At 40.3% G+C, this 17,891-nt stretch overlaps 4 protein-coding genes across 4 annotated transcripts in view; all 4 read left to right on the top strand.

The window, feature by feature from the left end:
* Window positions 1-17,891, top strand: part of LOC134819315 (transmembrane protein 64-like) — a 106,233-nt gene that overhangs the window by 23,451 nt on the left and 64,891 nt on the right. The window lies entirely within an intron of this gene.
* The window catches only part of LOC134819314 (queuine tRNA-ribosyltransferase accessory subunit 2-like), a 50,176-nt gene continuing 41,754 nt past the window's right edge, over window positions 9,470-17,891 (top strand). Inside the window, exon 1 of the mRNA XM_063829206.1 lies at window positions 9,470-9,502. The gene's annotated coding sequence lies outside the window, so the exon portion shown is untranslated. The remainder of the gene's footprint in view (window positions 9,503-17,891) is intronic.
* The window catches only part of LOC134819316 (diphthine methyltransferase homolog), a 75,920-nt gene continuing 67,513 nt past the window's right edge, over window positions 9,485-17,891 (top strand). Inside the window, exon 1 of the mRNA XM_063829210.1 lies at window positions 9,485-9,505. The gene's annotated coding sequence lies outside the window, so the exon portion shown is untranslated. The remainder of the gene's footprint in view (window positions 9,506-17,891) is intronic.
* On the top strand, window positions 13,939-16,680 carry LOC134819900 (uncharacterized protein K02A2.6-like). The gene has a single exon (XM_063830053.1). It carries the CDS (start codon window positions 13,939-13,941, stop codon window positions 16,678-16,680), a length of 2,742 nt encoding a protein of 913 aa, XP_063686123.1.

Here is a 17,891-nt window from a genome sequence, read left to right as displayed (position 1 = left end):
ATGGGACGAAATCTACCAAATTTGGTGCGTATGCCCAAATATGGGCATATGGTTTTTGGCTCATAACTCAGTCATTTTTTGTCCAATCTTGATGAAATTTCATATACGACTTCAAGAGACCACTAGCTACAAGTAGAGCACCTAAAATTTGGGTTTTGGGCATGTTCAGAGTATTTGGCTAAATTGGGCCTAATTTGGACCAAATATGGGCGTGGCTGCCCCGCGGGCACCGTTTGGCGGTTAGGGTCCGGGACCCCCTCAAAAGTTCGGTCACTGGTCTTAGTTTGTTGGTCAACTGCTATCTCGAAATCGAGTTTCACAAAAAAATATCCATTGGCCCCCCCCCTTAAACCACTATAAAAACGCTTCTTAGATAAACGGTATTAAAAATCAAAGATACTGTTTCTTATTATTATAGTACTTACATATATTTGAACTGCAACAACATGACTATTAACCATCTTATAGAATAAACCTCAAAAAACACAACACTTCGCAAAAGATCACTACAACAAAAATATGTGGCAACATCACACCTATATTGCTATTTTCTTCAGAGTCTATCTGTCATAATAATTTCCACTATCTAAATCTCAATCAAAAAGAGCATCCATGCATTCTTGGCTTAACACACTCCCATCACTATAGACGATCATATCGTGTACATGGTATTAGTGCTTTTCATGCAACAAGTAAAACAAATCCTTTATGTCATGTTTCCAGGGTTTGGACTGGAATTTCCCGCTTAAAGAACCTCCATCACGTTACATTACATAATTTTCTCAATAAATGTAATAGATTTGTAGTGTTGTAATTAGTTTAAAACTATATAATATAACTAATTATAATACAAAAGGGGCTTCGTCTAATAATTTTAGAGGGGATATTTTCAGCAGATTGTTAAGTGACACATTACATCACAATCTATGACTCTAGAACTTATGAATGGTAATACATCTTTATTGAGTGAATGGCAAAAGACCAATTAATTTAAAGGTTAGTGTGAGATTGTTTTGATAACCTGAAATACGTTTTCATACATTTTCGAGAATTGGTCATTAGAGGGGTCATGGTTGCGAGAAGTCACAGCCTCATCATACTTCATCCATTGGAATTTAGTATGTTCATGAGAGATAATGATTTCATGGTTCGGATCATTGATCTTTGCCAGGAATATCACAATATTATGTTTTTTCATCCCATATTTTGTGTACTCAAACTGATATCGATAATCATTTATCATGGTTAAATCAGATGTTGTCAATCCTGACTCCTCATAAGTTTCCCTCATCGCATTTTCCATTTCGGACTCTCCTTTCTCTCTGCCACCTTTCGGAGGACTCCACCTACCATTTGCATTAAATAGCAAAAGAACCTCAGGAATTTCATTTTCAAAACGAAATACAATTATTCCAGCAGCATTTCTCATGGTAATGTCATGCAAACTGAAGAGAAATTTTACATCAAAATTCAAAACTGTATATGAACCTGAAGCTGATGTAGATTCTGCTATTAGGTAAACAAAACAGAATTTATTATTATGTTAGTACAAACTCAAATATAGTATCATGTTTTATACCTGGAATAGACCAACAAAGAGTTTTTTAATTATATAATCGTGTATAAAGATGTGTGTATGACTTGACTGAAATTTAATTATTATTTCCTAATGCCTACAGAGTGGGCTAACAATACAATTACACACAAGGGCTGGCCATTAACCAGCGATAAATTCGGCTAGGGACATAATTTTTCCATAGGGCTAAAAGTATGCATACAGAGTACAAGTTTACATAACGGCCCTTGAGGAGCCCTCACTGAAAACCTCCCAAGACATTTTGTCTCAGCATTATTTTATATGCAGGTGGTGCTTAGTGAAAGCTCCCTTCAAATTATGGTTTGTAAAATTTAATGAAACAAGAAATTCAACGAAAAAAGAAATTTAATTTTCGCACATTTTACAGAATCAACAAATTTATAACAATAAAAATATAATGCTCATTTTGTGAATGATTTTCTTCCTTGACTGCTAACTTGGTTGAAAACGGACAGGCAACTAGAACGGGGTAAAGAATGTACAGGATATAGATAGTCACCTAGTGGTAGGACCTTTCCTTATTTAACCCTCAATCACAGATTGCCCGATAATTCGGTTAAGTTGACCCATGGAGATTGGATAAATAAAAAGTTCACAGCGGATTTGCACATGCATGCAGCCTCATGACTCAATTTTTTAAAATTTGAAAATTCAATTAATTATTATAAATGTAAATCAAGCGTTACATTTCAGCCATGCAAAATTACAATGACATATTTTGATATACTAATTGATAAATGGTACTGCAATATAAGTGACTTAATGTTTGGTACGGAGATAACTGGACCTCTGGACTCATGTCTGGTCATCAAGTATGGAAACAACCAAGCGAGTACTTCAATACACAATGACGGTGAGAAACTAATGGACCAGGAGAAATCGATTTGCTCTTTCTCACTGGGATGTGAACGGACGCTTGAGTTTTACGAGGGCACAACTGGGAAACCTAATTGTGTCAAGACGATAAGGATGAAGAACAACAGTCTTGTTGTAATGCGGCCTGGGACACAGCAGAATCTGAGGCATGCTGTGCGAGCAGAGCCGGCCACAAAGGGAGAGCCTCCAAAGAAATCGGAGCAAGTAAGATACTCCCTGTCATTTCGAGCTATTGTGAAATCTGGTGGCCAAGTTAGCTCTCAGAATATCAGCGCAGAGACTAGTACACCAGCTTCTGGCACCGAAGCCCAAGTACCTGCGCAAAGAGTCATGTTGGTTGCTGGAGACTCTTATGCTCAAAGATTGGACTCCGCAAAGCTGGGAAAAGGGAAAGTCACAGTCGTAAATGTTGCAGAAGGCGGAGCAAAAATGGACAAAGTCCAGAAACAGTTGGAGGACTACTGCACGGCACATCCTGATGTCCACGTTGAGAAGCTTCTGATCAGCGTAGGCACAAACGATATTAGGCGTGTGGGGGATAAAATTGGTATTTTGAGGGGACCAGTAAAGCAACTTTTTGGTAAGATAGGCCTATTATTTCCCAACTGTAAGGTATATGTTCAATCTCTATTGCCATTACCTTTACAGAATGATAACGATAAATTAACTAACAAGAGGGTAATGGATTTTAATAGGATTTTATACAATGAGTGTGTATTCAGGAGGTTCTTTTTCATGGATGTGTTTTATCCCTTTACAAAGTTTAAGAGAGCTCTAAGTGAGCCTGTTAAGAGATTTGATCCCTTATTTGAGAACAAAGGCATTCACCCCAATCCTCAGAAAGGTATGGGTGTGTTGGCCAGATTTTATATTCGTGCCATCCACAGTAGATATTTTAATCCTTATATCTATCAGTAGTTCTTTTGTGCTGTCTTCTGAACCTTGTTAAGCTAATGATATGCAGTTGTAGTCTGGCAAGTATACTCACCTGTAAAACACCATGATCGATTTAGTAACATACAGATTTAGAGTTGGAGTGTTTAGTGGAAATTCTTTTGCAAAATCCATCAAACATCAGAACCGTAGACGTGGTACAGGTAGTATTTTTGATTATTTAGACAGCTGCATTGATTCTCGCTTATTATTTTATATTTTTTATGTTATATTCATATGTCACTTTTCGCTAATCACTATCACATATGTCGGGGTAAGTGGGTTGGCTTTTTCTAGGGTCACTTATGATTGCCGAGCCTTTGTACCAACATACCCAGTTCCTAACTTGTGCCGATGCTTTACAGTTTATTTCTTTTTATATTTAGCAAATATGTATTATCTGAGGAATAATTACAGTTTCGATGGTTTATATAGATTTTGCCAGATTTCAATCCATAAGAACTTAAATTGCATATTTACTGGTAGAACCGGCAATACACTCACGGGATGCATAATTTGGTTGTTTTTGATGAATGGTTTTTTGATAGTTTTAGTAAACCCTGGAATTGTAAACCCAGGGCCGTCTCCCATAGGTGTTAGAGTTGGGAATGGTAATAAATTGAATGTTTACTTTCAGAATGTTCAAGGTCTCATCCCTTTTGGTGAACTGAACAATGCCCATCCAATGATTGATACCACTAAATGTCTTGAAGTGTCGACTTATCTTAATGAGGCTAAGATAGATATTGCAATACTTAACGAAACCTGGTTTAAGAGTTCTATTGCTGATAGTGAATTTCTGCACCCTGACAGATATAAGATATTTCGCTCTGATAGATCGAAGAAAACTCATCCACCAGATCCTTCTAATCCATACCGGTTTAGGAGGAATGGCGGAGGGGTCATGATTGCAGTGAGAGCAGACCTTGATCTAACTTCAAAGGAAGTTCGTCTCAAGTATGGTGCAGAAATTCTTGCTGTGGAATTTAAGACCTCCACTGGAATTAAGTTTGTTGTATGCACATGTTATCGTGTTGGTACACTGGGCTCCGCAAATCATGAAAAAATTGTTGAGTCTTTGAAAACTCTTCTCAGAAGAAGAGGACTGAGTAAAGTCTTCATACTAGGAGATTTTAACCTGACCGGAGTTTCCTGGTCTACCCTGGCCAGCTCCTGTCCTATTAAGCAATCTTTTGTTGAATCTTTTGTTGATCTAGGCCTTCAACAATGTGTGTTAACACCTACCCACTGCAAAGGCAAAACACTTGACCTATTGCTCACAAACTCTGTGTCAAATATTAATGACCTAATGGTAGGTGAGAGAGATAGTGCTTGCAAGTCTGACCACTTCCCCATCAATTTTAAGATCAACGTTAAAGTTGGTAGGAGGAAGCCAGTCAGGCGTATGTGCTATAACTTTAAGACTGTGAACTGGGAGAGGCTAAACCATGAACTCCGACACACGAATTGGGATGCATTGCTCAATGGCACAGAACCTGAAATTGGATGGAAAAAATTTAAGGACAAACTTTTTAATGTCACAGATAAATTTGTTAAAAAATGCTCTGTCAAGACTGATGGCCAAGATCCATGGTTTGACTCGGAGTGTTATGATGCATGGCGCAAGAAAGTGAGATTACATAAAGAAAGGCATAAAAGTGATAGAGCTGAAATTGCATTCTCCCTTGCTAGGAAAAATTTCAAAAATGTGGTTGCTCAAAAAATGAGGGAAACATTAAATGAATCTGATGATAGTGCTTTAATAACAAAAAAATTTTGGTCCTATGTCAAATCGAAGACAGCTAGTCAGCGGATCCCCGAGTTTGTAAGCCACAAAGGCACTGTCCGCAACTGCCCTGAAGACCAGGCCAACCTATTTAATGACTTTTTCTTCGAGCAGTTCTCTGAGGCATCAACTTATGACATAGATATAGATTACTCTAATGATTGGCGCTTTGATATTGAATTTGACCACAGAAGGGTTAGCAAAATCCTTTCCAATATTAATGCTAATAAAGCTTATGGACCTGATGGTATCCATGGGAAACTTTTGAAAAACTGTGCGGTTGGGCTCGCATACCCTATATCAATACTTTTTCATTCATGCTACAACATTGGGACACTACCAAGGGAGTGGAAACTGGGGCACATTGTACCAATATTCAAGAAAGGGGATAAACATGAGGTTTCAAATTATAGGCCAATTTCTCTTACATGCTTAATCACAAAAGTTCTTGAACGCATAATAAGAGATGAGTTATTGGCACTTACTAATGGCATGATCAATGACAAACAGCATGGTTTCCGAGCTGAGAGATCTTGTGCAACTAATCTTGTAGGACTGTGCGACAGCCTAGCGCTCTCACTGAATGAAAATATGAGAACAGATGTAGTCTACTTTGATTTTGCCAAAGCATTTGACTCGGTTAACCATGATCTTATATTATTTAAGCTAAAGAGCAAATTTGGTATTGATGGGAGGCTACTGAAATTCATCACTGATTATCTAAGAGACAGGCAACAACAGGTCTTGATAAGTGGCAAGTTTTCTTCTATGAGAAACGCCCAGTCTGGTGTACCTCAAGGGTCAATTTTGGGACCATTGCTGTTCATTATGTTCATTGATGATATATCAGTGGGGATTTCACCAGGCACACAACTGTCACTGTATGCCGATGATACTAAAATTTGGCGTAAGATTGTTTCGGAGTCTGATATCCTGCGACTGCAGAAGGACATTGATTATCTCCATGACTGGTCACTTTCTAATAAAATGAGATTTCATCCCGACAAATGTAAGGTCCTCACCGTCGCAGGAAGGATATCCGAAACAGTTTCCCTCCTTAGTGTCCTACCACTCTTTAACTTTGTATACTCCATGGGAAGAATCACACTTGACTATGTTGATCATGAAAAGGATCTGGGTGTAATTGTGACATCAAATCTCGATTGGAAAGATCAGTGCTCCAAAGTCCTTTCTAAGGCAAACCAAAAATTAGGCATGGCGAGAAGAAATTGTTATTTTGTCCAAGACGTAAATCGTCGTAGAGTACTGTATCTCACTTTAGTGAGGAGCCTATTTGAGCATTGCTCGGTTATATGGAGACCAGTCACAAAATCCCAGATAAGCAAGCTGGAGGGCCTCCAAAAGCGTGCTATTAAGTGGATTCTTCACGAGGAGTATATGAGTTATCCACCATCCACATACATTCAAAAATGCAGACAGCTGAAGATTATGCCGATTGAAGACCGCTTTGACTTCTTGGATCTCATCTTCTTCTTTAAAATTGTGAAGCAACATATACCTGTCACTTTACCCTCATATTTGCAACCATTTCAAGGCCACTCAAGGCTCAGAAATAGTCACATGGACTCTCTATGTTTTGTAAGCTCTATCTCACCTCGAGCAAGCTCCAACGCTTTTGCCAAGAATTTCTTCTATAGGACCCACACTAAGTGGAATCACATTCCTCTAGATATCCGTGAGATAGAGAGTATCACTGATTTTAAAAGTAAACTTTCCACTTACATGTGGGGGAAAATTATCCCGGTGGATTCGGACTCTGAACTTGACTATTCAATAGAAACAAATCCGTAAAATAGTTTATTCAAGATTATCTATTCTTGCTGTCTGCATTCACATATTTCTCAATTTCATCTCACAGCACAATATTTTATGAATTGATTGAATGGGTGTGTGATTTTGTTTAAAGTAACTTATTACAATTTTATAAGGGCCCATGCTTGTGCAGGAGCTGCATTTGCACTCAATATCTGTGTTTTGGTGACCCTCAGGTCCTTTGGTTACATACATTTTGTCCGAGACAATTTCAACTTTGACAATCCATGCTTAGAGGACAATATTATATTTAACTAATTCATTGTGTAAACTTGTATGTAATTGACTGATTTGAAAGATTTCAATAAAAAAAAGAGAAAAATAAACTTGATTACATAATAATTAATTCGGCTTAACCAACACATAGCAAAAGCCACATTAACGTTGGTCCGTCAAATAACATGAACAAGCACATGCGATTCATGTACATTAATGGGAGTTTCACAGTCATCCTGTCCAGAAACTCTGTGAGAAGTAAAATGTTCAGACTTTGCAGCAGGCGCCACAGCACACGCAAATTATATCCCAAGATCAGGGCTCTTAGTAGAGCGAATGACGTTTAAAAATTAACAAAACATATTAACTATATTAACATAATTTAAAGATTTTCTCCTTAATATTTAAATGTGCAGTTTATATCCCACAGAAAGCCCTTTCAAAATTTGTATTCACCACAAAACGATCAATACATATTATGTTATATTTATAACATATAAATAACATCAAAGTTGAAAATTCGACCATATAATATATAATAGGCACATCCCACCGCGCGCAACACAGCTTGCTCTAACCAGATCAGCCTTCTCGCTTGCAGTAGCGCGCGACCGCCGAAGCGCGTCACGCAGTACGCGTAGACACATGGCTATGTGAACAACACAGCCACACATTGGTGAGTAATCTTTAGGTGCCGCCAAAACAGTAAGTGCCGCGCGCATGAGGGTTGATTTAATTGTCAGCTTACAATAACATGTTACATTTATTAATTACCAACACCAAAATTTCAGAAGCATGCAAAGCAAAATAATTTTTGTGAAAATTTCGGACGCTTGCGCAGTATAAGCATTAACAATTAATCATTGCAATAGCGTGAAATTCCAAAAACCGCACACGCGCTGATCATAATTGAGCGCGCGCATCTGCGATAAAGAAAAAATTTGTTTCGATTTCACTGTATCACAAGTTTCATTCAACTACCCAATTATGTGACATGTACAATGAAATTGTATTAAAACAAAAAGTAAATTAATTTTAGTAATATGTAATAATTTACTTAACGGATGTTACTCGTCTAAATTTCTTCGAAGTAGCGCACGCCGCTTTCTTCTCGAAATGCCCAACGGCAAGTGCTACGAAGTAGCGCGCGCCGGGCCAGACCATTAACAATGGTCAAATAATTGACGTAAACATGTGCTTAAATCATTTTTTATTTTAGCAAGTTACTTGATTGACGATGTCAATTTTCGCATCTCGCCGATGCGAGAAGCATTATTGGATGCGCGCGCGACCCAGTAGTGCATCGCGCTACAAGCAAGTTGCTTGCTCTATTTAGAGCCCTTGCGCTTGTGAAGGACTTCGCCGCTTCGACGCGCCGCGCGAACTATTATTCTTGCTTCGCATTGACCCATTCTTGCTTTGCAGAGCAACGATCTCGATGGGTTGACATCGTCAATCAAGCGCGCCCGCAGTGGCACAAAAGCACATGGTTAGGTGAAGCTTAATAATAACATAATAGCCTGGGGTCCCCAGGTAAGGTGTAACAAGTTACTAATACTATTTGTTTGTATTTCATATATTTACACAGCTATAGCATATATGGTTAATTAATAAATTGTCGAGGTGAAGTGTCTCGAAAGTTTCTCAATTCCACGTTTAACTTTGGTCGAAACACGTCAACTTAGTGCAAAATGAAGCAATTTATAAATACACATCAAACTGGATGCACTTGGACTGAATAACGTATCCTTCAATCTCATACCTCAAACCTCAGAAGACGAGCTATGAGGTAAATGTAAATTTTATGGATAATTTATTGTAGATTTATATTGTGTAAAATTTTACGGACGATATGACCCCAGGGGAGACTCCCAACCTACCACTTCGGCGGGTAGTCAATACACCTTTCGCAAGCAAGAGCCACTTTGGTATACTTGCTGTGAGGTGTCTCAGCTACATGAGTTGGGTGTCCCCCTTTTAAAAATTAACTTTCCTAAATATATATTTAAAACAGTTAAACGTATTTTCACGACTGAATTTTGTCAGTGTAACGTATTTAACACTTGTGAGTAAATGTTTGCGGGGCAGTCATCATGTCACTTTTATAGTTTCGAAATAGTCTACGAGGAGAAAAGGAGTTATTTTTAAACAATCGGAGGTCAGATCTTGACACAAGTTTTTAATGTCACATTATTGTTGGACAAAACCACTATGTTTTAAACTAATTACAACACTACAAATCTATTACATTTATTGAGGGAGTAGTTAATAAGGATCCATTGGATCTATGCGAAATTGAACATTTGTTTAATGTCTCAACGACTGATTCAGCTGAATGATCTGATACGTGATTGAGAGACCCTGCCAAAAGATCAAAAAGGGTACCCCTTCAGTATATTTACATTGTAGTGTGCTGCATTATAACCTCATCCCTGCCCCTATGATGGAGTAGATGTGTATATATCTGATTGTTGATATTTAATAGCAAAAGTTGTAAGTTTGACGAAATACTCTGTAAAACCCTCTGGTGTCGAGATTACTCCATCAGATCCCAAATTCGGATCCACTACTGTTAAGGAGACCCGCATCCAGTAGGGACTGTCAGCGGTAAGCTACAGCTCAGTGGCGTAACAACCGCCCCTGCTAACCCTGCTAGCAGGGGGGCGGCACCTTAGGGGGGCGGCATTTTCCTGGATTTTAGGTCTGATTTCACAGAAAAAGCGCCTTATTGGTGTTATGTACTACCCTGTCGAATTTAGCGTTCGGTCGACGTGAAAAAAATATTTGGGGTACCATTGTTGCTTCAGGGGGCGGCAAAAAGGTGTAGGGGGCGGCAAAAAAGTACCCGACCTTTTTTTTTTTTTTTTTTTTTTTTTTTAGGGACACAAAATTTTAGGGGCGGAAAAGGGGCGGCAAATTTCAATCAGCAGGGGGGCGGCACAAAGTAACGTTACGCCACTGCTACAGCTCCTGCTGGTAATCGACTCGGAAAACAGTGGTGGTCCCCGTTTTTGGGTTGGAAATGATGAAAACCAGATCTAAATCTAACAATGAAGTAGACTGTATTCAGTTGGTTCCTTTCGGTGGCACACTGGTACCAGAAATTGACATCAGAGGTGGATCAAGCTCGGACAGTACATTAGACATTCTGCTTCAGCCTGAAAATCTAAGGGAAGTTACATCTGACAGCCAGATCTCAACTGACATCTCCGGAGAGACCAATGATACCTGCCCTGTTTGTTCCTCTCTGTGTACTGACCTTGATAACGAGTGTGTTGATATACAATCAACTTCTGAAAATAGTACTCAGTTAACTCAGTTCCTTCTGGAACTAGGAGACCCTGATGTTACAGGAACCCAAAGAGAAGACGACCTACTCACGGCAGCGATTAAAGAGATAAGGAGTGAAGTTGATGAGCAAGAAGTAATGGCTGAAGCTCCGGCTATTCAGTGCTCACTTCCTGACTACGAGAGTTCACAGATCTCCCCCCTCCTTTTGTTAAGTCCATGGAAAGGTGAAGAAGTGAAGATTAAGTGTGAGGAAATTTACGATGAGATGAGGGAAGAGGGAAAGTTGACTGAACTCCTGAGAGAAGGTAGAGAAATCCAGAGGAGGATTGGAGGAAGGAAGTACGAGAAGGGACAGATTGAAAAGGTGTTCACTCGACTGATGATGGAGGGAAAAGTATCTGCGGCAATGCGCTGGATAGGAGAGAGAGCAACATGTGCGCTTAACCCCACAGCAGAAGTTATTAAAGTCCTCAAGGAGAAACATCCGAAAGCCACCCCAGCCCCAGAAGGCAGTTGCCTTAATGGCCCATTTAGACATGTGGAACCGGTCATTTTTGATAGCATAGACGGAGACAGGATCAGGCATGTAGCCAAGCAAGTTCAGGGTGCTGGAGGGCCTTCAGGCTTGGATTCTGACGGGTGGAAACGGATTCTGTGTTCAAAGCAGTTCGGGAAGAAGTCAGATGCTCTTTGTAGCGCTATTGCAAACATGGTGAGAGTCCTTTGTGTCAGATATGTTGACCCTGATTTACTGAAATCCTTCACTGCTTGTAGGCTGGTGCCTCTGGATAAGAAGCCCGGGGTGCGCCCTATAGGGATTGGTGAGGTTATCAGAAGAATTGTTGGCAAATCAGTTATGATGACATTGCAAGAAGATTTTGCTACCTCAACAGCACCTATTCAGGTTTGTGCGGGCCTTCAAGGAGGAGTGGAGGCTGCAGTCCATGCAGCCAGAGAGCTCTTTGAAACCCCTGATACAGAAGCAATGGTCTTTGTTGATGCTGAGAATGCTTTCAATTTGTTGAACAGAGAAGCAGCACTTTATAACATGTATGTGGTTTGCCCAGAGGCTGCAACATATCTAATGAACATCTACAGATCCCCTGCGGAGTTATTTATATCTGGCGGAGAGGAGATGATCTTAAGTGCACTACTCAAGGAGATCCACCTGCCATGGGTTTCTATGCTTGTGGAACTATGCCCTTAATCTACTCTACACACAACATAGAAGGCGCCAAACAGATTTGGTATGCTGATGACTCAGCTGCAGGAGGAAAGTTAGTTGGGCTGCAAAAATGGTGGAAAACGTTGTGTCGCAATGGACCAGGGTTTGGATACCAGCCAAAACCTGCCAAGACATGGATAGTGGTGAAGCCTGATTTTGAACAAGCTGCGAAAGAGATGTTTCCTGATGTCAACATCACAACGGTTGGGAAAGGGTATTTAGGCAGTTTTATTGGGTCAATAGAAGGGCATCACAGCTTTATAGACCAGAAAGTGGAGGAATGGTGTCGTGACGTGAAGCAATTAGCAGGAATTGCATCAAGAGAGCCTCAAGTTGCATACTCTGCATTTGTATATGGACTTTGTTATATATTCTAGTAATTTATTGTATGATTAACCGATATACTATTCAGGATGACTACCTGGGTTTTGGTTTTGGTTTTGGTTTTGGTTTTGGTTTAGCTTTTAGCTTTTAGTCTTGCGTTTACCTTGTCACAACGATTCATAACAATGGCGACGAGTCTGGTTTCGAACTTACGCTTATCCAAGGAAACTGATTGTGTCAGAGAGTGGCTGGAAATCTTTGAAAACGCCGCTTCTGTGTTCATTTTCGCACACGCAGATAAGTTACCAGATGACGCAAACGAGAAAACTGCTAAAAAAGCAGAACTCATGAGAACACTGTTAACAGTCAATCTGGGGCCTGACGCGTTGAAGAAGTTGCGTGCATTTACATTTCCAGCTGAAATTAAAGACACTGACTACGCTACCCTGAGAAAAACTCTTGTTGATCGGTTATCACCCAAAACAAACATTGTAGCTCAACAGCAGAAGTTTATGACGTTGAATCAGATTGCTGGTGAATCCTTATGTACTTTTATGTCACGATTGAAGGAAGCTGCTAATGTTTGTCAGTTCGGTGATTTGTTTGATTTAATGGTGCGTACACGTTTTGTGGCTGGACTATCCTCTGATAGGATACGTGCTGAACTCATATCAGAATCTGCTACCAACGACACGTCTGCCAGCCTGTTTGATAAAGCTCAGACGAAGGAGAACGCTCTGCAAAGTTCAATGTCAGTCACAACACACTATGTTCAAAAACCCGGGAAGTTTCAAAAACCTCAAAACTCTAAGTTTCATCAGAAGGCCGACCTTAGCATTGTTTGTTCACGTTGTACTGTTCGTGGTCATGTTGCGAAAAACTGCAAAGTTCGTTGCAGAAACTGTCGCAAACCCGGACATATCGCGAAGAACTGTCGTTCAGCTAAGAAGCAATCCCATTGTGTTGAAGGGATTGGTGATCATGATGATGGCAACGCTTGCGCTGCTGATTATGGGTACACACACCAAGAGTGGGAGAACACGTTGTACTGCGTGGAGACGGCTGATCCTGTCCAGATTCCAGTACAGACTCCTGTTCCCGATGGTACTCTTCCTGCATCAGTTGTTAGTAATTTATCCAGTTGTATTGATTGTAATCAGAAACCATTTCTTAAAGTTAAGATTAATGATAAGATTTTGAAAATGGAGTTAGATACTGGTTCATCTTTAAGCTGTATAAGTAAGTCTGATTTTGCTAGACTAGGACTAACTGATTGCCAGATTGTTCCATGTTCCCAGAAATTGCAAGTAGCTAATTTTAATTGTGAAAGCATTGACTGCAAGGCCCTTGTTAACGTTGAATTTAGAGGCAAGAAATGGATATTACCACTATATGTTGTCGATTGTCGGTTTCCCACACTCCTAGGTCGAGAGATAAATAAATAAATAAATAAAGTCAATTTTTACAGCACAGCAATATATATCTAAATATCAGATCCTCTGTAATTATAATGTCCTAGGTCGAGAGTGGATCATCCAGATGTTTGGTAAAGACTGGTTGGATCATATGATAGGACTTGTTGATGTTGAGCAATCTTACGCTGTCTCCAAGCTTCAGAGAGATGAATTTGTTAGTGAGATACTCCGCAGTCCTGTGTTCGATCCTGGTGTTGGAACTGTTAAAGGATTCGAAGCTTGTCTACAATTTAAGCCTGATGCGAGAGCAAAGTTTTGCAAGGCAAGGCAGGTCCCATTTGCCATCGTAGACAAGGTTGGGAAAGCCATAGACGAGTTAGTAAAGAATGGACAGCTGATTCCAACAGAGCACTCAGACTGGGCTTCACCCATAGTTCCTGTCATGAAAGCGGATGGTACGATTTGCATATGTGGTGACTACAAGACTACCGTAAATCCTAATCTTGACACAGCTATTTACCCACTTCCTACGATAGAAGATTGCTTGAGTAAGATTGTCGGAGGTAAACTGTTTACTAAGCTGGATATCAGAGCCGCTTATAATAGTTTGAAGTTGAGAGAATGTGACCAAAAGATTGTGACTTTGAACACACACAAAGGATTGTTCAGTCCTACTTCTCTACCATTCGGTATTTCATCTGCCGGACCGATATTTGAACGCAAGATTGATGATACCTTGAGAAAGACAGAGAACACAGCATGGCGTGTTGACGACATTCTAATAACTGGACCTGATGATGAGAGTCACATGAAGAACGTGAGAACGGTGATTACAGCACTAGAGAAAGAAGGCTACAAATGCCGGCTAGACAAGTGTGTTTTCATGGAGCCTAAGGTGACATTTCTTGGCCATGAAGTATCTGCTGACGGGATAAGACCGCTGAGTTCGAAAGTTGAAACGATAGTGAGAGCACCGTATCCTACTACTAGAGCGGAGATGATATCATTTCTTGGTGGTGCACAGTACTATTCACGTTTTATTCCCAACATGTCAACAGTTGTTGAACCACTTAACCGTTTAAGACCCGCTGACAGTATTTTCCACTTTGGAGATAGAGAAAAGAGAGCTTTTGATGAGTTAAAAGCACTGTTATCGTCTGACTTGGTTCTAACAGTCTACAACCCTGAGCTGGAGTTAAAGCTTGACACGGACGCTTCATCCGTTGGTTTAGGAGCTGTTATGTCACATATTGATGAAAATGGGACAGAGCGACCGATCGAGTATATATCTCGAACACTGACGAAATCTGAGAGAAACTATTCCATGATAGAAAAAGAAGCATTGGCAATAGTTTGGGCGACTAAGAGACTGCACCGTTATCTTTTTGGACGACCGTTTACCCTAGTTACAGACCACAAGCCGCTGGAATCTATCTTTCACCCTAGTCGTGGAATTCCTAGCATGGTGGCAGGTCGTTTACAACGATGGTCATTGTTCCTAAGCGGTTACACTTACAAGATCCAGTTTCGACCCACTGGTAAACATTGTAATGCTGATCTATGTTCCCGTTTTCCACTGCCTTTAGACACATCAGCAGAGACGAGAGAGTTTGATGACGAGTTAACAGAGGAGTTTGAAATGAAACCTCTAGATACTGTTTTCAGCGTGCACTACTTCGGTGATGACAAACCTTTGATTGACGCTGAGTTAATAGCTAGTCACACAAGAAGAGACAAGACACTTGGTCGAGTGTTACAGTTTGTTAAAGACGGCTGGAACGAGAAACCCCCTGTTGATGTCGAGCTGAAACCGTTTTACACACGTCGAAACGAGTTGTCAGTAGACCAGAACTGTATTGTCTGGGGATCTCGAGTTGTTATTCCAGAGAGTATGAGAAAGAGCGTGCTTTCAATGCTTCATGCAACACACATGGGCATTTCACAGACCAAAGCACTAGCGAGAGGCTATGTTTATTGGCCAAACATGGATGCTGAGATCGAGAAAATGGTTAAACTATGTGAACCATGTCAACTAAACCAGAAGAAACCCGCTAGATCTACACCACACCCATGGGCTAAAACTATGGAGGCTTGGGAGCGGATTCATCTAGATTTCTGTGGACCCTTTCTTGGATCTATGTGGCTGATAGTTATCTGTTCGTATTCAAAATGGTTAGAAGTTGTTAGAATGACGAACATTACAAGTAAGAGAGTGATTCAAGAGTTACGAGACATCTTTAGCCGTTGGGGACTACCCAAGATACTAGTATCAGGCAATGGATCGAGTCTAACTTCAGAAGAGTTTAAAGTATTCACGAACAATAACCAGATTCGACACGTGCTTATTCCTGCTTACTCACCTGCAAGTAATGGACAAGCAGAAGTTGCAGTCGGACTGTTTAAAAGAGCTATGAAACGGATGATCTTGAAAAACCCTGACGTTATGTGTAACCTGGCTGACTGGCTACTAAACTACCGCAACACACCACACACCACTACCGGAGTAGAGCCTGCAGTTGCGATGATGAAACGACGGACAAGAAACGCCTTGAGTTTTCTACACCCGAGTTCGAGTAGTAAGTTTGCCAAAGTTGCTTTAAACGATCAGAACACGATTGCTGAATCGAAACTTCGTGATCTGAAGATTGATGACACTATATCGTTCTTTGATGAGAACAAGAAGTGCTGGAGAAACGGTGTTATCGAGGGTAAGGAAGGTACCAAAGTGCTACTGATCAAGACACCTGATGGAGTCTACCGCAAGCATTTGGACCAGGTGATCAAGAGATCTGTTGTGTCAGAACCGTTGCAACAAACAGATCCGGATACACCGAGAGTTGAGCTGGAGATAAGAGATGGGCAGAGTTCTACAGCTACTGATGGTGATTTCGAGAAGACAGCTAGCTTACCTGAGAGTACAGAGCCGGAAACTTCGATTATAGTTGGTAATAATCCAAATCTACCCGCTGAGCCTAACCATAAGGCAGCCGTTGAACCTATAATCACTGCACAACCTGTACTTAAACCACGTGAGCTTGCCATAGAAATTAACCGTAGCACTATAAAACCTAATATTGTTAGAGAGCATGAATTGCAAAAACCTAATTTGCTTCTGCCAGCAAACTTTGCACGTGATAGTAAACCACCAGACAGGCTAAGTTACCGCAAACTGGGAGGAACATAAAACACGTTTCATTATCACATTTTATGACAGTTGTTTTATTTTGAATGTGTAAATCTAACCACACATTAATCCAGTTAAATTATCCAGATCAAACATAAAGTTATAAATATTCCCTGTCACGTTTATGTTTTGAAGAGAAACACGTTATTTTTTGTTTTAAACGGAATGCGCTAAGTTTTGAATCGTGTAGCGAGCGCAACACGTTTCAACATTTTCACGTGAGTTCACTTCGCACTTTTGTAGATTTCATTTTGACCACGTTTTCAAACATTTTAAATTTTGTACGATTGATTTATATCACATTTTTTTACGAATTCAGTTAAATTATTAAATCTATATTGTTTTTAACACTTTTTAGTTGAACGGGATGTTATATATTCTAGTAATTTATTGTATGATTAACCGATATACTATTCAGGATGACTACCTGGGTTTTGGTTTTGGTTTTGGTTTTGGTTTTGGTTTAGCTTTTAGCTTTTAGTCTTGCGTTTACCTTGTCACAACGATTCATAACAGACTTTCGAAAAGATGGAACTATGTGTGTAGGACTACACCTGAGATAGCAGATAGACTTCAACCACTCGAACTTACCATCAGAGAGGAGTTCATTCCAGCAATCCTTGATAGAGCATTTAGTTGCACTGACACTCTTAGAGAGATCTTTTCTCTACCACCAAGGTATGGAGGGCTGGGTATCCCTATAATAACAGAACTGGCCAACTCAGAGTTCCTGTATTCAGTCAAAGCTACATACATACATGAAGAGGTCTTCTCCTAGTCGTTGGAGTGGCCTGCATCACACACATCTCTTCTACCGCGTAACATGTTCCTCCATTCCACTCGCTTTAGAGCCAACTGTTTTACTGCATCTCTGCTGATGTTATCGACACCTGTAAATTCAGCCGCATCCTCGAGTACACAGGCCATCCAGCCTTTGCGGGGTCGTCCTCTCAGTCTCTTTCCATAGTTTGGTTTCCAATCCAGTAAGAAATTGGGGAACCGCGTCTCTGGCATTCTGACAACATGTCCGTACCACCTTAGTCTAGCTGCACCGATGAAAGTTTCGATAGACTTAATTCCAGCACGCCTGAGAACTTCTTCATTGGAGACATGGAAGAACCACTTTATCTTCAAGATTCTTCTCAGGGAGGTCAGATGGAAGACCTCAAACCGTTTCATCTGCTTCTTTGTTGTGTTCCACACTTCAGCTC

This window comes from Bolinopsis microptera, chromosome 8, assembly GCF_026151205.1.
Source record: "Bolinopsis microptera isolate Bmic1 chromosome 8, MBARI_Bmic_1.0, whole genome shotgun sequence".
NCBI classification, from domain to species: domain Eukaryota; kingdom Metazoa; phylum Ctenophora; class Tentaculata; order Lobata; family Bolinopsidae; genus Bolinopsis; species Bolinopsis microptera.
Note: the sequence above shows the minus strand (reverse complement) of the source record. Positions and strands in the feature narration are given on the sequence as shown.

Coding starts and splice junctions, on each gene's coding strand:
- LOC134819900 (XM_063830053.1), top strand. CDS start 13,939: ATGAAAGCGGATGGTACGATTTGCATATGTGGTGACTACAAGACTACC.